Source organism: Ambystoma mexicanum, chromosome 6p (assembly GCF_040938575.1).
Source record: "Ambystoma mexicanum isolate Mex_15411 chromosome 6p, UKY_AmexF1_1, whole genome shotgun sequence".
NCBI lineage: Eukaryota > Metazoa > Chordata > Amphibia > Caudata > Ambystomatidae > Ambystoma > Ambystoma mexicanum.
The window spans coordinates 725,470,056-725,491,915 of NC_090935.1; the positions used below are offsets into that span (position 1 = coordinate 725,470,056).

At 43.5% G+C, this 21,860-nt stretch overlaps 1 protein-coding gene across 12 annotated transcripts in view; it reads right to left on the bottom strand.

The window, feature by feature from the left end:
- MEF2C (myocyte enhancer factor 2C) overlaps positions 1-21,860 on the bottom strand; it is a 597,063-nt gene that overhangs the window by 153,122 nt on the left and 422,081 nt on the right. For all 12 annotated transcript variants that reach the window (XM_069627597.1, XM_069627607.1, XM_069627602.1 and 9 more), the window contains one exon: positions 2,468-2,671. In XM_069627597.1, the coding sequence (XP_069483698.1) occupies positions 2,468-2,671 (204 nt within the window). The remainder of the gene's footprint in view (positions 1-2,467; positions 2,672-21,860) is intronic.

A 21,860-nucleotide genomic window follows, 5' to 3' on the forward strand; every position in this document is an offset into this window, starting at 1 on the left:
GTATCATAACTGTATTTTGCATTCAGGGATTCTTACATCTGGAGACAATTGTCTAAACACCCCTTCTTTCAAACTGCATGTGAGTCAACTTCACTTAAATAGATCCTGCCTCTTACATAGAAAGTAGTCAACACCGTTGCAAGCTGATTTGAAGATCATTGCAACTGAGCTGGGCTGAGATATCATATGATATGATATGGCATTTATAACATGCCTATACACAAGTGTTACAAGGCGCGGCGAGGCAAGGGAGGAGGAACAGAGGGAAGACAGAGACAACAATCTTACTAGGCCAGGTGACATTGAGATCGCGGAGGTGCGGGCGAAGGGGAACAATTTCTGATAAATTCTAACAGGGTCCACCAGGAGATCAGAGGAGATAACAGTGTCATGTGGCCTAGTTTACAAGGCGTTTTTCAATGGGATTTTCTCATTGAAAAACGCTTTGTAAATCAGTGCCATAGTCTTTCCTGGCCGAAATAATAACTATGATTGTGGTATTTCTGTGGTGGACGGGGAGGAACAGAGGTATATCACACTGAAGAGGAGGTGGGTGATGACTGATGCTCTTCATAATACAATAATTAGCCTGATGCTTTTGTGCAAACTGGACTATATTTCTGCGTGATTCATCTTTTTTTTAAGAGCTATATAATAATAAGATGTCTATATGAGACAGTCATTTGCCCCCGGGATTGAGATGCACGCACTGTCCAGCTATTCAATAACAAAGAAGATGCCCCACAAAGGCAAACAAGAACAAGAGCATCAGGACTGCCATCGCCCTGACACAGACCAGTCAGGCTCAGTATAATGTATTTGTATGTATGTAAGAACAGGGTGTCACTTTGACTAGAAATGACTTACAAAGTAAGTAAGGCACCTTTACATTGGATTTAGTGATATGTTCCTGGTGCTGAAGGGGTAATAGTAGAAACATATACCAGAGACATGGACTGGAGGACACAACAATGATTTCAACATCAAAACCCTGAGGCCAATATTTGCATCTATTCAAATTTAATAGAGTAGTTGTGAGGGTAGAATTTAGGCAAGGCGGGTTGAGTGGTTAGTTTGGATAAGAGGGTGCAGGGGCTTGGCAGGCTCCCACCATCGCAAGCAGGAAGGGTTCCATTGAAGAGATGGATTTGATGGGACAGGTGTGTGCTTACCAGTCGAATGGGGGAAGGAGGGAGGAGGAGTGAAGGTGGTAGCAGGCACAGGCGGGAGGGGGGAAGAGTACAGTGAGATGCATTCAGCTATGGCGTGGAGCAAGCCCATGGATGAATATATAGATGAGTAGTAGAAGGGAGACGGGAGCACCTTGGTAGGTTGAAACGGGTGTACGTCACAAAGGTGAGTACCTTATTTAGGGGGGAGGGGCAGAAGGGTAGATGGGCAGACCATGGAGTAGACTTCTGCAAGGATCCAGTAGGCTGAGCAAAAGGGTGGAGATGCATTACAGGCCCTTGTGTCCTAGAGACGCGCTGGGCCATCTGAGATCGCGTTCAAGCAGTAGGAGCAGGAGAGTAATCCATGCAACGTCAAGCAGCAGGTACTTCCTGCAATTGCACTGTAGGGCTTTATCGGTTCTCCTCTTCTCCTAAACATTGCATGTAACTGGCTACATTAGTAGTGGACCCAGCACCTGATTTTCTACAGTGAAGCCATGACAATACAATCTGCGAGAGGAGCTAGGCAGGTTTAATAGTTGTGAAGTCATTGTGGAAAGCCTTCACTCAGTTCCACAGATGTAGAGCAAACACACATGGTGTACCGTTAGTGGATGGCCTTATTTGATGGAAGCCTCGGTGCTTTACTCAACTCTACATCCACCACTCACTCATTGACAGGACACGTGTTTTCTGAAGTAAGTCACCTTATACAGTAGCTCGGGACCATGTGGAAACTCACCACGTTTAGTGCACATCATAGAGGTGACGGCTGACTCACATTTCAGTCCAAAATCATCAAACAACAACTGATGTGTTTTAATGAAACCAAATGACAGTGGCTGTTTTTACCAGCACGCCACCAAAGGTTCAGCGGGTGCAGATAATTACTGCATGGCTCTTGACGTGCATTTTGAAGGAGTGAACATTCAAGCATGCTTCTAGCATAAAGGTATTCATGCTACAGAAAGAGGTTATTAGAAAGCATATCATCGTGGGAATCAATCTGATATTTAGAAGTAATAATACAGATTGTGCTTCCATTTCAGAAGCCCAAAAACCGGAATCTCTGTATGTATGTGTAGTGCATAATTGGTTGTCTGGCTCTTTTCGCAGACTTAATGTGAAGTAATTGCGAGCATAAAGCTAGCATCAGGTGAGAGGAAAGACACATTCGTGCACGAACCTTTAATCCAAGTCTCTCGTGTAAAATGCATAACCCCATTTGAGACATTGGAAATGATGAAAGTGGGTGCCTCCCAGGATCACACCATGCGGAGCAGACGCCATCTTACCTCTACAATATCTGAATTCGTTCGACTCTCATGTGGCTCATTGTACTCTGTGTATTTCAGCAGCACCTTGTCCATGTCCGTGCTGGCGTACTGGAACAGTTTGTTGGTGCTGTTGAAGATGATTAAAGCAATCTCACAGTCACATAAAACACTCAACTCGTAAGCCTTCTTCATTAACCCAAATTTCCTCTTCGTAAATGTCACCTAAAGCAAGAAACAAAAACAGAAAGCAGACTTAAACATTAGAATGCAGGTTTCAGTCTCTATGGTTTGCATAGCAAAGTCACACCTTTCTGGTCAACTTTCTGACCTCTATCCTCTTTCTGTTAAGTCTCTTAGAGCCACATCCTGCTCTATCCTGCCTCATTACTTCCTGAAATATGCCCTTAGTGGATATGGGGTTGCCTGCACGTTGTCCCTCCACTCTGCTCTTTGTAAGCAATTGTGATACAGAATATAGTGTGTACATGTCTTCCCTCGGATTTGTCTCTCATAGACTTTATCTTCCAGTAATGTACTCTAAACCCTACCTGTTAAGTGTGCTGTCATCTGTTAGGGTCTGGCTCATGCTACATCACACCTCAAACATGAATGAATAAATAAATAAATAAACAAATGCCTCTGCCTCTTAGCAACATACACGTACTTGCACGGAATTAGTTGACACATCAAATCTTTTCCAATGAAAGTGTCTACGTGTGAATCATACCCAGGTGGGAAAATACATGCACGCCCTAGTGCCCTTTCTCATAGCTGCGGTACAGAGCCCAGAGTGGCCAAACAGATCGCCAGTGCATGTTCTTCTGGCATCTACCAGGCAGAATGGGCTGGTGAGTGCACCACTCCATCCCTGGCATCAAGCATCCCATCTCTTATTGTTCAGTACTTCTTTGTTTATGCCAACTTTGCATTACAAGTGAACGTGTCAATAAAAAAGTTGCTAAAAACACCGTTAATGTTTCTCCACCAGTACAAAATCTTAAGACATGATCAATTAAATAAAAGGCAAATGAGAATCTTGATGTTATATAAGGAACGAGACTTCCCAGACTTATTGCTATTGATAAGAATTCAAACCTTGCAAAAAGAAATGATAAGTCTGGCTTCTGCCACCCAGATAATTTCCCTTCAGCAAGAGGCTCACTCAGGAAAATACCATTCGAACATTTACTCCCCATCAGGCGCCTTAGCTCACATGTCAGAATCATTCCTAGACCCCCTTAACACAGGCAGCACCATAGACCTTTCAATGTGCCCTGACATATAAACTGCCTCTCTTATGTGATGGGTGATTTCAGCTGAACTATGTTACCTTTGTGATTACTTCACATGTGTAAAGACATGCCCAGTAAAAGGAACATCCACAAATCTGACATTTGATTAACCGCATGATTATACTTTTACACAACATGTTTGAGGTTGAGTCATCATTAAAAAAGTTGAAATAAATGAATTAATAAATTAATACAATTGTTTTTCATTTCTGTGTAACAACCAGGGAGGACTGCAAAGCCAACATGGAGAACATACTAAGATTTAGTCGCCCATTCGTGATGATGGCTGGAAGGTTTGAATGATTCCTAATACGTGGCATTGCTCTGGGCAACCCTCCAGACCATCATTTTTCAGCCTGCCAAGCCTTTACAAAAGGGGAAAGACCGATTGCAAATCAGGCTTGGTCCCACCCCAAAAGGGGAAGTCCAGCCCAAACTGCTAGGTCACATCCCTCTGCATTAAACCACAAGCAACCCCAAAGCAATGACATTGTCTTAGATGAACTCAAAACCACCCACCCGCAACCTTTCTCTTCTGTAAATGTCACCCCGAGAGGAACGGTATGCCCAAACATGAGCCCCGAGCCTGCTGAGACTAGATATTCAGCGGCACTTCACTGATAATGCCCAATGAGGCCAAGAAATGTGTGGGGTTCCTTGTGGTTTCATGCAGAAGGGATGCGACCTAGCAGTTTGGGATGTACTGTCCCTTCTGTCCCTAACTCTGATGTGCATATGGTCTTTCCCCTTCTGTAATGGCTTGGCAAACTGAAAACCAGTGGTCTAGAGGATTGCCCAGAGCAATGCAAGTGGTTCAGATTAATTCAAAACCAACAGCTCTTAAGGTGTCAGGCATAACACTTCTTCTTAAAAACATCTTTTGGCTAATTTCTAACCTTTCTTTCTTAGTCAAGTATTTCAAATTGTAGATTTGGAGAAAGTCCAGTTCTTCGTCATATTAAAGCGCCTACTTGATGCTGCCTAACCTCAGTTCTGCTCTCTGCGTAGCAATGGGGTCCGTCAATACTTCTTTTCTCTGTGACCTAAGGCGTAAAACTGGTGCTAATGGTGTTGAACCCTGGCAGTGTAAGACCTATCTCCTGTCTCAGACAACAACAGACACAGAGTCCTGCTCTCACCACGTAATGAGACTGGCATCAAATACCCAGTACTGGAATGAACGATGTCCTTCCTGTAGGACTGAAAGCAAAACATCCTTTAGTGTCTGTACAAATCAATGCCTTTCTCAGCCCCTGATTTAACTGACACACAACTTCCATGCACAAATCAACAATTTAAATAATTCCAGTAATATTTATTTTAGGCTGACATTTAGCAGGTCAAATTATAACTTTGGGCAATGTCAAAAACTGGATGAGATCTAGCAGCCATAGAGTGAAATCATTAGTGGGAGTTGCTAACTGGGCCTTAAGGTAACTGGGAAATGGCCCTAAAACTTTCAAGGCAGTAAAGAACACCCGGGTTCTGTGAAAAATATATAAATAATCGATGAAGGGCACCATTGGTTGCAGTACTGGTAAAGAATGGGCCCTTCAACATGAAGTTGTTGAAGTGGATGTACTTCTCCTCGCTTCCCCAGGTGGGGAGCAGGCTATGAGGACCCTGGTAATCCCACACCAGGACTATTTATTTATTTATTTAATTGTTTTTTATAACTCGCTTAATACCGGAGTTCGGTTTCTAAGCGCGGATCCGGGATTCGACCCTCTGTTGCTCTGCGTGGTCTTGCTTCCAAGACCAGCTTGTTGCCCATGTGCTATATGCCACCAACATGAGCCTGGTGTCCCACGGTACCTGCCCACAGTCTAGAAAGAGTATGGGAATCTACCTCCTGCAAGCTACTGCGGCAAAGGCAGTTCAACCATGTTTTCCCCATCCCCTACTATTTACATGAGGTTTCAGAGATAATACATTACTGCAAGGTCATCTAACAGGAAGACATAGTCCTCTATAAATCTTTCCTTGACTTCCTAGCCACTAAACTCAACCTCTACACTTCCACCTCTTCGGCCATGCTGGTATCCACTCCAGAAAGTGAGAAGGACCTGCTATTTCAGCCCTTGTCAATAAACTATAGAATGCCATTTCATTCCAACTTAAAACCACCAGTGATCAAGTCATTTTCCTGAAGAACCTAAAAAAGTATATTTTCCTGTATCATGCTACACCCCTATACTTAATGTGCTCACTTTTTGCTCTTGTTGCTTAATACGCTTGCTTTTTGCAATACTTGCTTAATACGCTCACCATTTGCTGTAGTTTATTAATACTCAAGACCCTTGCACTAGCTGTTTAATATGCTCGCGTTTTGCTCTAGTTAATACGCTCGCTTCTTGGTGTAGATACTTAATATGCTCGCTCTTTGTTGTAGTTGCTGAATTAGCTTGCTTTTTCTCTGGTCAATTAAAATGCTTGCTCTTTGCTCTAGATGCTTAATACGCTCACTCGTTTCTTTAGTTGCTTAATACATTCTCTTTTTGTTCTATTTGCTTAATACCCTTGCTCTTTGCTGTAGTTGCTTAATACGCTCGCTTCTTGCTCTTGCTACATAATGCGCTCATTCTTTGCTCTAGTTGCTGAATTTGCTCGCTCTTTCTCTGGTCACTTAATACACTTGCGCTTTGCTCTAGATGCTTAATACATTCTCTCTTTGCTCTAGTTGCTCAATTCCCTGCTCTTTGCTCTAGCTCACTCTTTGCTCTAGCTCAGCGTTGTCCACCTCCAGGCCCTGAGTGCAGGATCCATGATGGGTTTTCAGGATAGCCCACATTCATATTCATGAGATAGATTTGCATGCAATGATTTAAAATCTATGCACCTTTTCTTCATGAATATTAATGAGGGATATCCTGAAAACTAGTCAGGATTCCAGCCGTTGAGGCCCGGAGTTGGATAACCCTGCTGTAGCTGCTTAATACACTTGCCCTTTGCTGTAGGTGCATTATATGCTCACTTCTTGCTCTTGCTACTTAATACGCTCGTTCTTTGCTCTATTTGCAGAATTTGCTCACTCTTTCTCTGATAGCTTAACACGCTTGCTCTTTGTTCTAGGTGCTTAATACGCCACTCTTTACTCTCTTCGCTTAATATGCTTGCTCTATGCCTGCTCTTTGATCTAGTTGCTTAATACACCGCTCTTTACTCTCTTCGCTTAATATGCTCGCTCTATGCCCGCTCTTTGATCTAGTTGCTTAATACGCTCGCTCTTTGTTCTAGTTGCTTAATACGCTGCTCTTTACTCTCTTCGCTTAATATGCTTGCTCTATGCCCGCTCTTCGATCTAGTTGCTTAATACGCTCGCTCTTTGCTCTCTTCGCTTAATATGCTCGCTCTATGCCCGCTCTATGCCCGCTCTTTGATCTAGTTTCGTAATACACTCGCTCTTTGTTCTAGTTGCTTAATACGCTGCTCTTTACTCTCTTCGCTTAATATGCTTGCTCTATGCCCGCTCTTCGATCTAGTTGCTTAATACGCTAGCTCTTTGCTCTCTTCGCTTAATATGCTCGCTCTATGCCCGCTCTATGCCCGCTCTTTGATCTAGTTTCGTAATACACTCGCTCTTTGTTCTAGTTGCTTAATATGCTGCTCTTTACTCTCTTCGCTTAATATGCTTGCTCTATGCCCGCTCTTCGATCTAGTTGCTTAATACGCTCGCTCTTTGCTCTCTTCGCTTAATATGCTCGCTCTATGCCCGCTCTATGCCCGCTCTTTGATCTAGTTTCTTAATACACTCGCTCTTTGTTCTAGTTGCTTAATACGCTGCTCTTTACTCTCTTCGCTTAAAATGCTTGATCTATGCCTGCTCTTCGATCTAGTTGCTTAAAACGCTCCCTCTTTGTTCTAGTTGCTTAATACACCGCTCTTTACTCTCTTTGCTTAATATGCTCGCTCTATGCCTGCTCTTTGATCTAGTTGCTTAATACGCTCGCTCTTTGCTCTAGTTTGGTTTTCTGACTTAATTGCAAAGTGGCCACTGCAGTGCTGATGGTCTGTTCTACAAATACTATTAGCATAATATAACATAACATCATTTTTTTTTAGATAAATCTTCATGCATTAACCCACTTGTGTTGCATAATAACCTTTCAGAAATCGTTCCTCACAAAAATGCAAAGCCTGTCCCTTTTTATATGACAGGCAATATAACCACTGTGTGAAAAATGATGTGATTTTCCAGGTGGCATTTAAAATCAGAAACATGGTGATGTTGTCAGTACATGTTCTTAATTGAAGGGGTTGGTAATTATTGCATTTTCAGATGCTTAGAACCAACACACTAATTTAATTAGGTTATCATTTTGAATAACCGAAAAGTTTCATGTTCTCTAATTGCCAGCCACTTGGAACACGAGGTGCACACGATCTGAACCTCTTTCCCATCAGTAAAGATCGAGTGGGAATGAGTTATTCACAGACTCTATTTTAGGAGGATATAAAATGCAGAAAGCCCCGCAGGAATTCACAGGTAACAATACCAAAATAGTAACAGCAAAAATGTCGGTCTTTCTGCTCCCAGGCAGCCTTAGAAAAGGATTTTGCGGTCTGCTGCTTTATCCTGTTACATTCCTAATGCAAGTTAATGCTCACGGCCACCCGAGCCAACCTCGGCATCCCAGCTGGTCATGTCATGGAAAACGTGACATTTAAGCGAGCGCGGATAAATCCGGCAGCCGCGCGCCTTCTTCACAGAGAGTGCACGGGCCATGCATGCACTCCCTGCCTTCCCTGTGCGATATCACACCTGCTCCTTTGAACAATGCAGTGCCCGGTAAACGAAGTAGCCTGTCTCTAGGTGTGGGCGAATTCCCTCAAATTGGCTGCATGTCAATTTTGCAGAATTTGCAGGGAATTCGGCCAGCTGAAGAACTTCACCCCACACAAAAAGGCTGCATCCTTTGCAAAAGATTCGCAATCATACAGTCATTCTGCTAAGGAAATTACTGCTCAATTGTGACAATTTCACTTGTGAAATACATTTATTTTATTTTAATTTACATTTATAAAGCGCTCACACAGCCCGCAGGCATCGAGGCGCTGTTACAGGGATTGTTTGTTTTTCTTAGTTGCGTAATTGTGTTTTTTTGTCTTAGTTACGTATTTATAACGCGCTTAAACACCCAGAGGTTTCTAAGCGCGGACCCGGGGATCGAACCTGTTGCTGCTTCATGTCGTCTTGCTTCCAAGACGCGCACGCTGCCGCTGAGCTATCCTCCCGGGACGACTATTTCTGGTTTCACACACCGGTGCGGGAAATCACTTTTTATGTACAAAACACCAGTATCGCTTCACCGGCAGACATTTTGCTCACCCCTAGTTGTCTGTGTCAGCAATGCTTTGAGTAAAGAAATTGCGTTACTGCATCATTGTATGTAGTTTGCACGGTACACAGGGATTTCTCAAAGTGCTTGCAGTTACTTATAGCACACAGGGGTTTGTAATCTCAGGACAAGTGCCAGACGCTAGTTTTCTTGTGACTTCACTTGACCAGTTACTGTATGCATCATGCTATCTCCAGCGCCAGCAAATGTCCCCATTTAGGCAGTGTTCGAAGTGGAACTATGTTCCCTGCTGGCCAAACCCCATAGCCACGCCCTCTCCCAAGCGCAATCCAAACCCCCAAACAAACACACCTGCTGTTTAAAGGAATGATTGCACTGAACTTCAAGTTTCAACTTCTCACTACACTTTCATTTTAAAACTAAGCCATTCTGGAACGGTTTCTTTTAAAAATAAAAGTATAGGAACAGTAAAACGTAAATTAAAAAAAAAAAAAGTTAGAGGAGCACCGCTATCAATCGCTCCTGCCCACTTCGACCACTGCATTTAGGTGCTGCTCTTGAGAGATGGTACCAGGATGTCACATTTGTTGGCTTTCACAGGAGTCTGATATCTTTTGTAGCAAAGGACGGGCAAGGGGCTTCTCTTTTCAACGAAAAGGGCAAACGGAACAAGTGCAACAAAATGAGAGGACAGGGTAATCAAATAGGAACTAAATTCAAAGAGAGGGCAGACACTCGAAGAAAATGAACGTTGTGAAATTAAAAAAGATGGCTCCGGGGGAAAGAAAAACACATGCACGGGAAAGGAGATAAAAGGAGGGGCAAAATAAAGAAAAAAAAGATTTTGGCAGTCAGGAGGAATTAGAATAGAGGTCAAAATGAAGAATAAAGCTGCCGGGCAAATACAAGGGAAGGAAAACAGAAGGATGTATCGAGAGAGAAAGGGAAGACAACATGGACACATATATCACTATGCTCAAAGGAGGCAGAACTGTAGTTAAAAATAATAAAAGGAAAACAAGTAAAATGCATTTAGTGAAAATGAAGAGGGGAAAATGACATTCACGTTTTGTCAGTGGAGGGAGTGAAGCTGTAGATTGTTAGAAATACAACACCCCTTTTCATAAAAAGGAGTTTGCCAATCAACTCAGAGCTCCCTGCCCGTACAAGGAATCCCAGCCTGTAGGCTTGTGCCTTTTTATAGTCACAGAAGACCGTGGTGTCTTCCAGTGTCCTCATATCATACATATTGATCCCAAATAGTACAAGCACCTGGCATCTACTAAAACCACTTGCATCGAGGACTGTAAAAACGTACTGCAGCCATAAAGTGACGTCCCAAAGCCCTCTGACCACTGAAATTCTTGCCATCACTCACAAATGCTAGAGTACACAGGGAGGGGATCTGTTTGTCACAAGAGGGAGGGTAGGGCATTAGGAAAGAAGTGCAGGCAGGGGAGACAAAAAAGAGACAAAAATTAGGTTTAGGGAAGATGTGGGACAAGAACAGAGCTTGGCCAGAAAGACAGACAAGCAGGAAAAGGAAAATACATGAAGAGGAATTGAAAACATCAGATAAATGAAATAAAGAGAAATGTGGCCAAGAAGATGCACAAAACAGCGTCCATTCAAATAACAGAAGGCAAGAAAGATTGAGCAACGAAAGGTTAAATCAAGAAACAGAGATCCTGCGATAAAGAAAAGAACAAACACATGTGCTGAATAGGATAGGGGGACAGGTAAAAAGGCAACAAGAGAAAAGTGCTAGATAAAAAGACAGAAAAGGATAACAAAGAAAAACGCCATCAGGGATAAAATAAACGAAACTATGCATAAAACCTGCTTCAATCTTACAAGTTTTCATTTGGGGGACTCTTGGTCCTAGACATTACATTGTATATGGAAATGCTGACGGATATCCCACTTGCGCTATCTCAACTTCAATAGGTCTGTTACTAAGAGACAAGAAGAGACAAGAAGACGTGGATGCAACCTATTGCTGACACACACAAACCATGTGCTGCACAAGTAGTTTGCATGATTCTCACCTACTCCGTTTTCTGCTGCGACCTTCAACACACCACTACAGGAACGTATCCCGCCACCTACATCAAGCGGATTAAAAATTAACATTCATCTAAGCACTGATGATCTGAAATCAGTGGCACAATATATGAAAAGAAGACTGGAGGCTGGAGGCAGCACTACCTTTGAAGGTGTGTATAGGTTTTCCGCCATTAAGCCCATCCTCAGTCAGGCTCATCGACCAGAATGCTCTCAGTTGGCTAACTACATGGTAGCTTTGGTTACTTCTTCAACTTGGAAACCTCAAAATGTTGTACTCTGTGGTCATGCGTCATCAAAGTGCCGAATACTTTGCATGCACAAACATATATTTCATGTTACTCTTTCTCTTTGGTCGTAGATGTTTATCTTTGTAACTTCCATGATCAGATGTACAGCACACAAACCACCATATTTTCAGAAAACGACCAACGTTTTTCTTTCTGGGTAAACAAATAGAATAGTTTCCACTTTGTAAGCCAGGCTTTTTTTTTGTTCGAGACATGAATCCAGTATTGTCTTCACTGAATCACTAAAATATGTAGGCCTGAATAAATAAGCAGAGATAATGGGCCGAATAATTTAACATATAAGAAATGTGTTTTTTCTCTCAGAGGAACGCCAAAATATATTGCAGAGTCTGTGCTTGTAGTTGGAGCTTAGGCAGACATGAAGTACCCGGGATTTGCAAGATCCCATGGGCAGTGTTGCTAAGAAATCAGTATTAGAGTAAGAGAAAACACCTAAATGAGCAAATGGTGAAAGTGTTATTGGTGCAGCGGGTCAGATTGATATGGAACTGTGATGAATCAAGGGAATGTGTCCCTTCTCACCAACTGGGAGCCGCACTATGATGCTAGGGAGGTGAGCCTGCTCTGCAACACCCTTCTTATGGGTCGAGACAAGTAGGAACTCACCGGGCGAGACTCCCGTTCCTGTGAGGAACTCCCTAGAGGACACCCCGACATAGCCTACTTCGGACTATCAGACCTACAAAACAATATACAATACAGAGACTTGTACAAAGAGAGAACTAAAATATGTTATTGACAACAAGAAAGAGAGCTTATCACTTTAAATGGAAATCCCCATTTAACTGGGATGAGGAGACTGGAGCCATGAGAGATGCTACAACAAGCGGAGGGAGAGAGACGCCAATATCAGCCAGGGATGGCCCAGGCGATTTAACAGTTGAGAGGGAGGAGACTCTGCAACCCGCAGAGCCCGCGAGTTAGGAAACTACTCGGGAGCCGAGAGTAGAGTGCTGGATGTGCAGCATCATTTGAGAAGGAGAAAGAGAGAAACTGACAGTGGTGGCGTGACTACGGTCACTTTGTGGTGGACGAGCGGTCCACAGAACAATGCCAAAACCACTGTGCTGTCAAAACTACATACCGTCCCGATACCCGCAGGATGACCAAGCAGTCCCCAGGAGAGGCATGGAACGTAGGACACCGAAGTGTATGAAGAGCGGAAAAACCAAGGAGCACAAAAAACCCCGAGTGAACAAAGGCCCCAGAAGAGTTGTCCATGAGAGTCCAAGGCAAATCCCAAACGATGTGACAAATGCATTCATTCGTCCAAAAAAAACCTATAATTTAGAAAGAGCTAAAGGCTAATAAAATCTTGAAAGCGTTAAATGAACTGGTTAAGAAAGTCATAAAAGACTATTTTTTTAAAAATCACCCATTAAGTAGAACCAAGAAGAAGAGATTTCCAAGAAGCATTGTAAACATAGTGGGAGGGTCAGTTAGGGTTAGTTCTGCACTGTGGACTTATTCTTTGGGACAGTCACAGATGACTGAAGAGCACCTTAGTTAGTTTGATAGGTAGGGAACAGCCCATAGCAATAGGGAAAGCTAGGTCTTATTCTTATTCTTTAATAAACCAGTCTTTGAAATGTCCCCAGAGTGTCAGCATCCTTCTTCTGATTCGCCACAGTACTTAATGTTGAAAAGCAATCATACTGTCTCCATCACTACCTTAGTGATTTTACAGCATTGAAGCTTGTACACAAAGGGGGTAAACCAGTCGATATTCTGCAGCAGAAAGTTGGAGAAGAAGCGAGAGAAAAGGAGAGGAGAGAGTAAGCTACCAATGGACAGACAGATGGAAAGGGTCAATGGCTTTCGTGGAGAGGGAATGTGGTTGTGGCAGTGGGAATGAGTCGGTAGCATTCCTGATGGAACACATGCACTGCTGATCAGAAGGGAGGTTCCAATACCCACTCGGAAAGTCAGGCATTGCCTGTGGAAGCGGATTCTAGTACACCGGAGAGCGATACTAGCTAAGATGTTGCCTTGATTGGCTAAAATTATAGATTTCTCTATTACCGTTTAACCTTTAATTGGGAATTGTTCTCAACGTGATGCTTATTATCTGAAACGCACTGAAACATGCCTGCTTGCAATGTGTATAATAAGAGGCAAACACATATTTGGCGAATGACTCACTTGATACATTTTTGCAATTTCATCTGTAATTAATAAGTCTGTCAACAAATAGCATTGCATTTCTCGGAGCATACATGTGAAGGACCCTGGCGGCTTCATTGCTAATCCCGACCAGCATTGGGATTAGCCTAGCGGAGAACACTTTAGTCCTTTCTGATTCCTCCATAGTCCCTGTCAAACAAGTAAAACATGTGCAGCAACGAAGCATCCCCAATGAAACCCAAACAGCACAATGATCTAAGCACTCTCAGGCACCTGATGATTAAAAACAACGCACCATGTAGGCAAAATGCCTGAAAGCAATGCCCCCCCCACCCCACCCCCACTCAAAAGACCCATTTCCCACCTTCCAGGATATCAGAATTGTATCTAGTCTATGGGCCTGATTTGCAAAGCAATTTTCAATGGGCCTGGCCGATTATAAAAGGCTTTTGCAAATCAGGCCCTAAATCAGAGTACATACATTGAAAGGGCTGCACTTCAGGAGTGTTTGAAGTTAGGCTGGAAAAAGGGAACAGTTCCCAACCATCTCGTTTCAGTCAAAGTTGGACTCTGCAAAGGGAGAGCAGCACTTTTTGAGATCCCAAAAAACCTTCCAAAAGCAGTACACACCCAACTAAACATTTTTTTTTCATGATGTCTGTCTAATATGGAAAAAGCCAAAGGGGATCCCAAAAGGTGCACTTGATATAGAAACTCAAATAGGGCATGTTTTCCCTTCACCTACAGCAAAAACAGCTCGACTGATTTACACACTCCCACTGGCGATCACCATCCCTTCGTTTGGTGAAAGACCAGCTTTTATATAGAAAACAGTGGCCAAAAAAGCCAAATTAAACTAAAGATACTTTTGATCCATAAAGGCATTTGCGGACTCAAATGATAAAAATCCAGAAATGTGATCTGCTGAAGCCAGGCTGAAAAAAGGTGCGCCTGGTCGCCATCTTAGATTCAGAAACTAAAATTTGAAATGGACATGCATTAGCCTGCTGGGGCCTGCCTTGGCCATGGGGAGGGTAATATCATGCCTCCTAAGACTGGAATATGCTCTTTTCAAGAAAGGAAAAAAAAGGGAAATTCGGCTGTGGACTCAAGGACTCAAGGAGGGCGGGGGAGTTCCGGAAACGTTTGTCTCCACTGAAAAATAAAAAAGGGAATTCAGGGAGGGTTATAACTTTGGCCCGATGGTTCACATTGCAAAGAGCTTTCAAAACGAATACCAAGCACAAATTTATTGAGTAGTTCATAAGGGATATCGCTGGAAATGTTTGTAAAGTTGCATCAGGAGGGGGAATGGGGTCATTATATCCACTGAATGTAGTTTAACATGTGCACGTGCCTTGCTTGCCTAAGAGGCAGGAGATAACACAAATATTGGGAGCAGATATGTGTGGTCCTGCTTTTAGCGGTCGTGAGGGTAGCAGATTTTTGTGGTCTTTTTTTGGCGGTGGTGGGGGGAGCAGATTTTTGTGGTCGTTTTTTCAGCGGTGGTGAGGGGAATTTGCAAAGTATGCAGTTTGGCGCAGGCACTGCACCTTCCAGAGGGAGTGGGGAACTTTCCTCCTTGCCCATCAGGCATAAAGCAGAAAAATGGACGCCGTGGGCCTATTTATTGCTACTCTGGTGGCAAAGATGCTTCTTTACAATTGACTGAAACCACAGTGCCAATAATAGGGAAGCACATGAACATGATTTTTTCCCCAATTATGAAAATGTAGACTGTACAATCATCAGTGGTTGTGCTTGAGTATTTAGGGCCTGGTTCACAGAAGCCTTTAACAATGGTGAAATCCCATTGGAAAACACTCGGGGAATCAGGCTCCAAGGTGAATCAGGCCCTAACTCTTTAACCTCGCACCCCCCCCCCTTCCGACATCAAGGGGCCACCAACTGATACACATATTTGTTCCTTTGCTTAATCAATAAGCGGTTACCCAAGCAAATTAAACACAACCCCCTTGAGATCTGTACGCTATTTTCTATAGAGATCCCTACATTGAAATCTGAGTGCTCGATCATGCTGTTGAATTGTTTCAGCAAAGGGCTCGATGGTGCACAGCTGTTTAATTCAGAGTGATCCTATTTAAATAAGATCACCTGAGCTGGGCTCCTACTATTTCATTTCGTAACTTGTTCGATGTAGTTTAAACTCAGACAAAATACCCCACTTAAAATTATATTTTAAAACCATTTAGCTAGAGGTACAAACATCTGCTTGCACACCTATTACACTGCATTACATCTCGGTCTAACCAAGTGGGTAACGCAATGTCGAAATGCTGTTCTGAGGCAAGGGGGCGGCATACAATCAGCAAGTTCGAATCCCATGGCAGGACCGACCAAAATGTTCATCCTTCCAAAATGTTATAAACTGAATAACAAAATTGGGTAATATTAACATCTGTTAATACAGCACTTAGAAGAGGGGAACATCCCCCATGAAGCCCTATAGAAGAACACATCATAATTATTCATAGTTTAGACAATGCTTACCCGAAATGAAACTAAACATCTTGCTCAGCTATTGTCCTTTGTGGAGCATTGTTTTTACCAATGCCATCAGGCAGGCAAGATGATAGCCATCAGTACACAACTAAACAACTGGTCCAATCTACAAAGATATTGTACAGTATGCTGCCCTCTTGATAATGTACTTAGCGCCGATTCATGGAATTTTGGCACAGTACAAGGTGACTTTGCACTGCTGAAAAGTGACTTTGCACTGTCGCAACAAACCCTGATTCATGGAGCTGTGCAAAGTGTATTTTTGCAGTGCAAAGTCAGTGAAAAGTTAATTTTGTACTGCAAAAATGACTTTTCAATGCAAAAATACACTTTGCACAGTTCCATGAATCAGGATTTGTGTCATCAGTGCAAAGTCACTTTTCAGCAGTGAAAAGTCACGCTGTAACGTGTAATAAATACTTCAAACTGTATTTTGCAGAGAAATATGGCAGACAAGGCGACCTGAGGCAAAAAGAACAGGCTCCCCTAAATCCCCCCCCACTTTTACAGGTATCCCTATATATTATCCCCACCAACAATATCGCCGTACATATGGTCGTTTGTCTCACCATAGGCGATATTTTTGGGGGGATAATTTGTGGGAGCCAGGGTTGCGGGCGTACCCCCGCACATTTAAAATTAGAGAGGGGGTTGCTTGGGTGTCCCCCACAGGGTCCATGGCTCAATATTGGCGCAGGATATTAACATTTTTGTATTGCAATATTTTTGCAGGAATATTAACACATGGAAGCCTTTTACATTCCCACAGATGGATCAAGTAACCCCACAAGAGTCGCCAGAATCATCAACTATGGGCCCAGAATAACCCCCAAAGGGGCCAACAGGATATCGTTATGCCAACAGAGCGCCTAAATGCAAGCGTCTACCACTGCTGTGTGTATCAGGTTGGTGGAATGACCCCAGATACATATTGACCAACAACACTGCTGATTGAAGGTGGATGCCATCACCCTACTTGCTACCCTCCTTACCCAGTAGTGAGTGGCACGGGTTACATTACAGGGTTAATAATTGTGTTGATGTGGGCAGTGCAATTATCTGACTATGCAGAATTGTGTAAATATACAAGGAGATACGTTTTGCTTGTGATAACATAACATGTGCTTGGGGAGTTTGGAGGCAACCTGTATTTACTTGTACTGTTTGCTGATTTCTCTATTATGGTTCAATTAAAATGTGAATTTAAAAAAAAATGACGTGTTTTGGAGTTCCTTTAAGCTCACGCACAAACATAATTTGCTCTGTCTGTACACTAAATACTTTGAAGAAAGATATTCAATGGCGCTACAATTCTAAAGGGAATGTGATATCAGGAGACTATATTTTTTCTAAATAGTGGCCCAACTAGGAGCTTCCTGGAGGTGACGTGTGCCGTGTTTTTAAATTCACAGGATTTGAAGGCATTTTATCACATTCTGCTCACAAAATGGTGTTTGTGCAATCCCAACCACAGAAAGTACCCGTGAGTTGACAAACTACTAGCAACACAGGATCCCAGTGTTACACAAGAAATAGGTGTGATCATAAACCGTGGCTCCGATTCTGAGGTAATATTTACAGCCGCGTCACAAAATAGGGACAATGCACCTGCCGCCGCTTGCACACGCAAACGGATATCCGACAGACAGATTCAGCTTCAGTTATTATGAATTCAAAAGGGCACATACTGAGCGACACATTGCCACTATCTGGCTCAAATATTTCAACAGATTTTCCCATCACAAGCGAGCACAGTATGAATGGTGGGCACCTTGTCAGGCAGAGCATATGCCATGACGCGGCGCTTCTCGGTCTTTTCCTTTGCAGACACAGATGCTGGAAATGTCAAGGCGTGTGCTCGTTCTGAGGCTGTGCCCGTGAATGTGTGCATGCTCTTTTTGCGTTGGCTTGTTCCGTGAAACTTGCAGTCATCTGCCATCTCCCAGAGTCAAACCAAACCGAACAGTACAGTATCAAGAGGGAGGCTGCGCTGCCAAGCAGTGGCATGTGGGCAAGGCCTAGCCGCCCCCAGACGCGGCCAAGCCTACCCAGGCCAAAGTAGAAAAAAAACATGGCCGCTCTGGCATGTCATTTGGAGACAACACTCGATGGGGTGCTCAAGTTTACAGTTGTCTATCCATTGAGACTGAATTGGGAGGTCAGGTGGGTATCCCCAAAGCAAAAGTGAATTACACTGCAAGCTGCAAACTAATGAAGTTACACAATCAGGGGTGGACTGGTCTATAGGGAACTCTGGAGAATTCTCGGAAGGCTTCCTCACCCGGGCCTCTTTTATGTGGTATTTCCAAATGTTCCAATAGGAAAAGGGCTGGGCTTGCTGAAAAAGTGTAATATGAGGCCACTTCGAACATTATTTCCAGGGCCTCTTTAGGTTCCCAGTCCACCTCTGTGCACAATTCCACCATACTCAGTTGGTCATGGCCGAACAGGTACGCCAGTGTCTGCAAGTCTGTACAATGGTGTCAGGAAATAATCTATATGCGAGGGAGCGGCTGGCAGTCTTTATTAGTAGATTGGTCCACCTGTGGTCCCCGAGCGTGGAATGCTCTCCCACTGAACCTTCCATTTCTCGATTCTCTGTTAATTTTCAGGAAACAAATAAAAACCCATTTGTTTGCCTATGTTAGATCCTTTTTTCTGTGACACTGTGACAAATTCTTATAAGACTATCTCTACGCCAAGATGCATTCGTGCCTGGTTCCCCCCCGGATCCCCTCCCGGGGTAGGCGCGTTATAAATTAATAAAATAAAATACATTGATTACGTGTTCATCTAGGTACATTTTACATGACATGTAACCCGGTTGGGTGTGGAACTCCTTAAACGCTGGCCTTGGCATCCTGGACTAAAGAGCAGAGGCCATGGAGCACGTAGGGTTATCTGACCAGAAGTAGTATAATGCTCTCCAGCATGGCCAAGAGCCCGACTCAGTCTGAAAATGCAGGGGGAGTTAATGGGGTGCAGAGAAAGGAGGCAGGAGGACATTGTTTCACTAGGTGGCATTGCAGGAATTTACACGTGGGAAAGTGGAATTGCCGCTAGGGAAAAAACTATCTTGGTGCAAAAATTATTTGTGCATCTGGTTGAAGGACTGGGATAAAAAAAACTCATTTTTTTTGCATTAGGGCAGTTTTTGCCGTAGTGTTAATTGCATTTATACTGATGCAAAATTGCTGTAATACTGCCCATGTTTCACTTTACTCTGGATAAATGACCACGCAAGATTTCTAACTGCAAAAAGCACAATATTACAAACTCTGATATAAAACTACATGAACTTTCAATGATAATAAGAGACATCTTGGTGCCCTGAAAACGGCCAGAACATTAAAGGTAATTGCTACGGAGGTTCTAGGTTATATCTGTTTTGTATGTGTGACATTGGCCTTATTGGACCAACATCATCTCTCCGGAGACCCCCTACCCCTGATATAATTTCAGAAATGTACATTGCACACCACTTGACCTACACTTCAGTTAGCAACTCTGATACACAAACTCTCATGCATGTATTATTCAACAGTTCGTTTCCTAAATATTAGCTCCATTCATGTACCAAACATTCAATGTTGTACATATGGGTGCTTTATTTGTGCTGTACTTCTCTTAATACTCCATTATTTATCCACAAACAAGGGGGGTTCTGGGAGTTTCTCTACTACCGGCCTATATCCCGTATTAGAGTCTCAACCAGAGTCTTTAGTTCACCATCCATTCATAGAAGAGAAATGTCCACTACATATCAGTCTTTGTCCTGCCCAAGGGCAGTCCAGCACCAAAATGCCAGGCAATTCTCTTCTGCACAAGAGTACCAAAAGCAACCCCACACACGTGTAAGTTACTAGGGGAACCCACACGTTGACACCTTGCTCACTATTCTTAGAGAGGCACAGCTCCACCCTACTGATGTCGTCCAACTAGACCGAAACACGTGTCTGGGGTTGCTGTTGGTACTCGTGTTCAGAGGAGAATTGCCTAGCATTTCGGTGCTGGATTGCCCCAGGGCAGGACAAAGACTGGTATGTTTTGGATATTTCTCCTCTTCGAAAGATAGTGAGCTAAAGGCTCTCATAACCAGGACTCATGTCTGGCAGAGAGTCCATTTAAGGCTGAACAAAAAGGCCTTGTATGAATAGGGCCTGATACAGTAGCAGAGGCAGCTTTTGGTGCCGGTGGGGGCAGAGGGGGAGATCCTAGGATGCCAGTGGTAAACTGGGGGGCACACTGGGCACCAGGAGGGAGCCAGGTGGGGCAGCCACCCCCCTTCCCCTCCGCTGGCTTGATGGGTCTGATGCCCATACACAGAAAATGGTTTATTTAATTGAGACTGTGCTAAAATGGTGCTACCACCATATTTGTAGAGTCATGCAGGGTGGTTCGATTGCACTAGTCTAATATCTCCAACCAGTTTGTTGGCCACAATGAGAGTTCTAGAGGTGCCTTCAATGTTCCACTGGGGATGTGTGCATGAGAGGATTGCAGGCCCAGTATGCACATGCTGAGCTTCCTCGGGTGTGAAACCCTTAAGGCCAAATCAATCTACTGGAGTACCTCCTCCTAGAATGTTTCTTGCGAAGCCAGATTACGGGGTCATTTGTTCCAAGTATGTCCTTATACAACCATCAATCTCTAGAGTGAATCACCTTACAGGTCCAGATCCTCCAGGGCGACCAATATAAGGGATGGATTGTCCTCTCTTACAAGTATCGGAGGTCTACATTTACCTTCCATCCAAAGGCATTTGCACAGATCAGATTCCAGTCGGGTTCCGCGATGATCAGAGCCCCTTCAGTTTCCCAGGCCTCTTTGCCCCACGCCACAGTTGGTCCAACAACAGAGGAGTTGAGAAGCTGCTACGTTGTAGATACAGAGCATGAAGAAGATTGGAAAGGTAGGAACAGACAAGCAGGAGACTGCATGCCTGAATTCAGCAGGGAAAGAGCGCAGCAAACAACGATGGAAGCTGGCAGTATCACCACATCTCAAAGGATTGTAACTTGTACTTAAACTTCAGAAATTCAAAGCATAGTAAGCTGCCCCCATTAAAGACCTGGTCGAGTTTCCCTATTTCAACTGACTACCAGGTCCTCTAGTCGCAGGGGTCTACAACCTTCGGATCTCCAGATGTTTTGGACAACAACTCCCATGATCTCTCACCATTGACTGCACAGGCTGGGGCTGATGGTTATTGTAGCCCAAACCATCTGAAGAGCTAAAGGTTGCCGACCAGTGCTCTATTGTAAGAAGTGGTTGTCAATTTATATGACAGAGATCCCCGACAACTACAATTCATTCAAGAGGAAATACTTTTCATCCCATAGCAGGTATTCACTTTTCAATTCTAAGAGCACATGTCTGATTGATGGAATGGTGAAAGATATTGGAAACTCGTGTGTCCATAGCTAGCAGACATCCTATTCGAGTGGGACTGACTGAGCCCCCTCAACCCATGCAGAGTTCCCAGTAGTCTTTCAATGATAAAGATATGTCAGGCATTTCGTTTGCTTCTCTTATGGTGGGCTGCGCTTATCAAATGTGCATGCTTGCTTATCATTCACAGATACTTTTGAGCTAGTAAATACCCACACTAACATCACTTACTTATTTTATGGATGAGCACATCTTATCCTCAAGACTGGGGTAACGTACCGAGTTATTTTATGGATGGGCACATCTTATCCTCTACACTGGGGTAACGTACACCTACATATGCACTAACCAGCTATGAGTTATTCTGCATGCCCGTAGACTTGAAGAATGGTTTAAGTAGAAACGT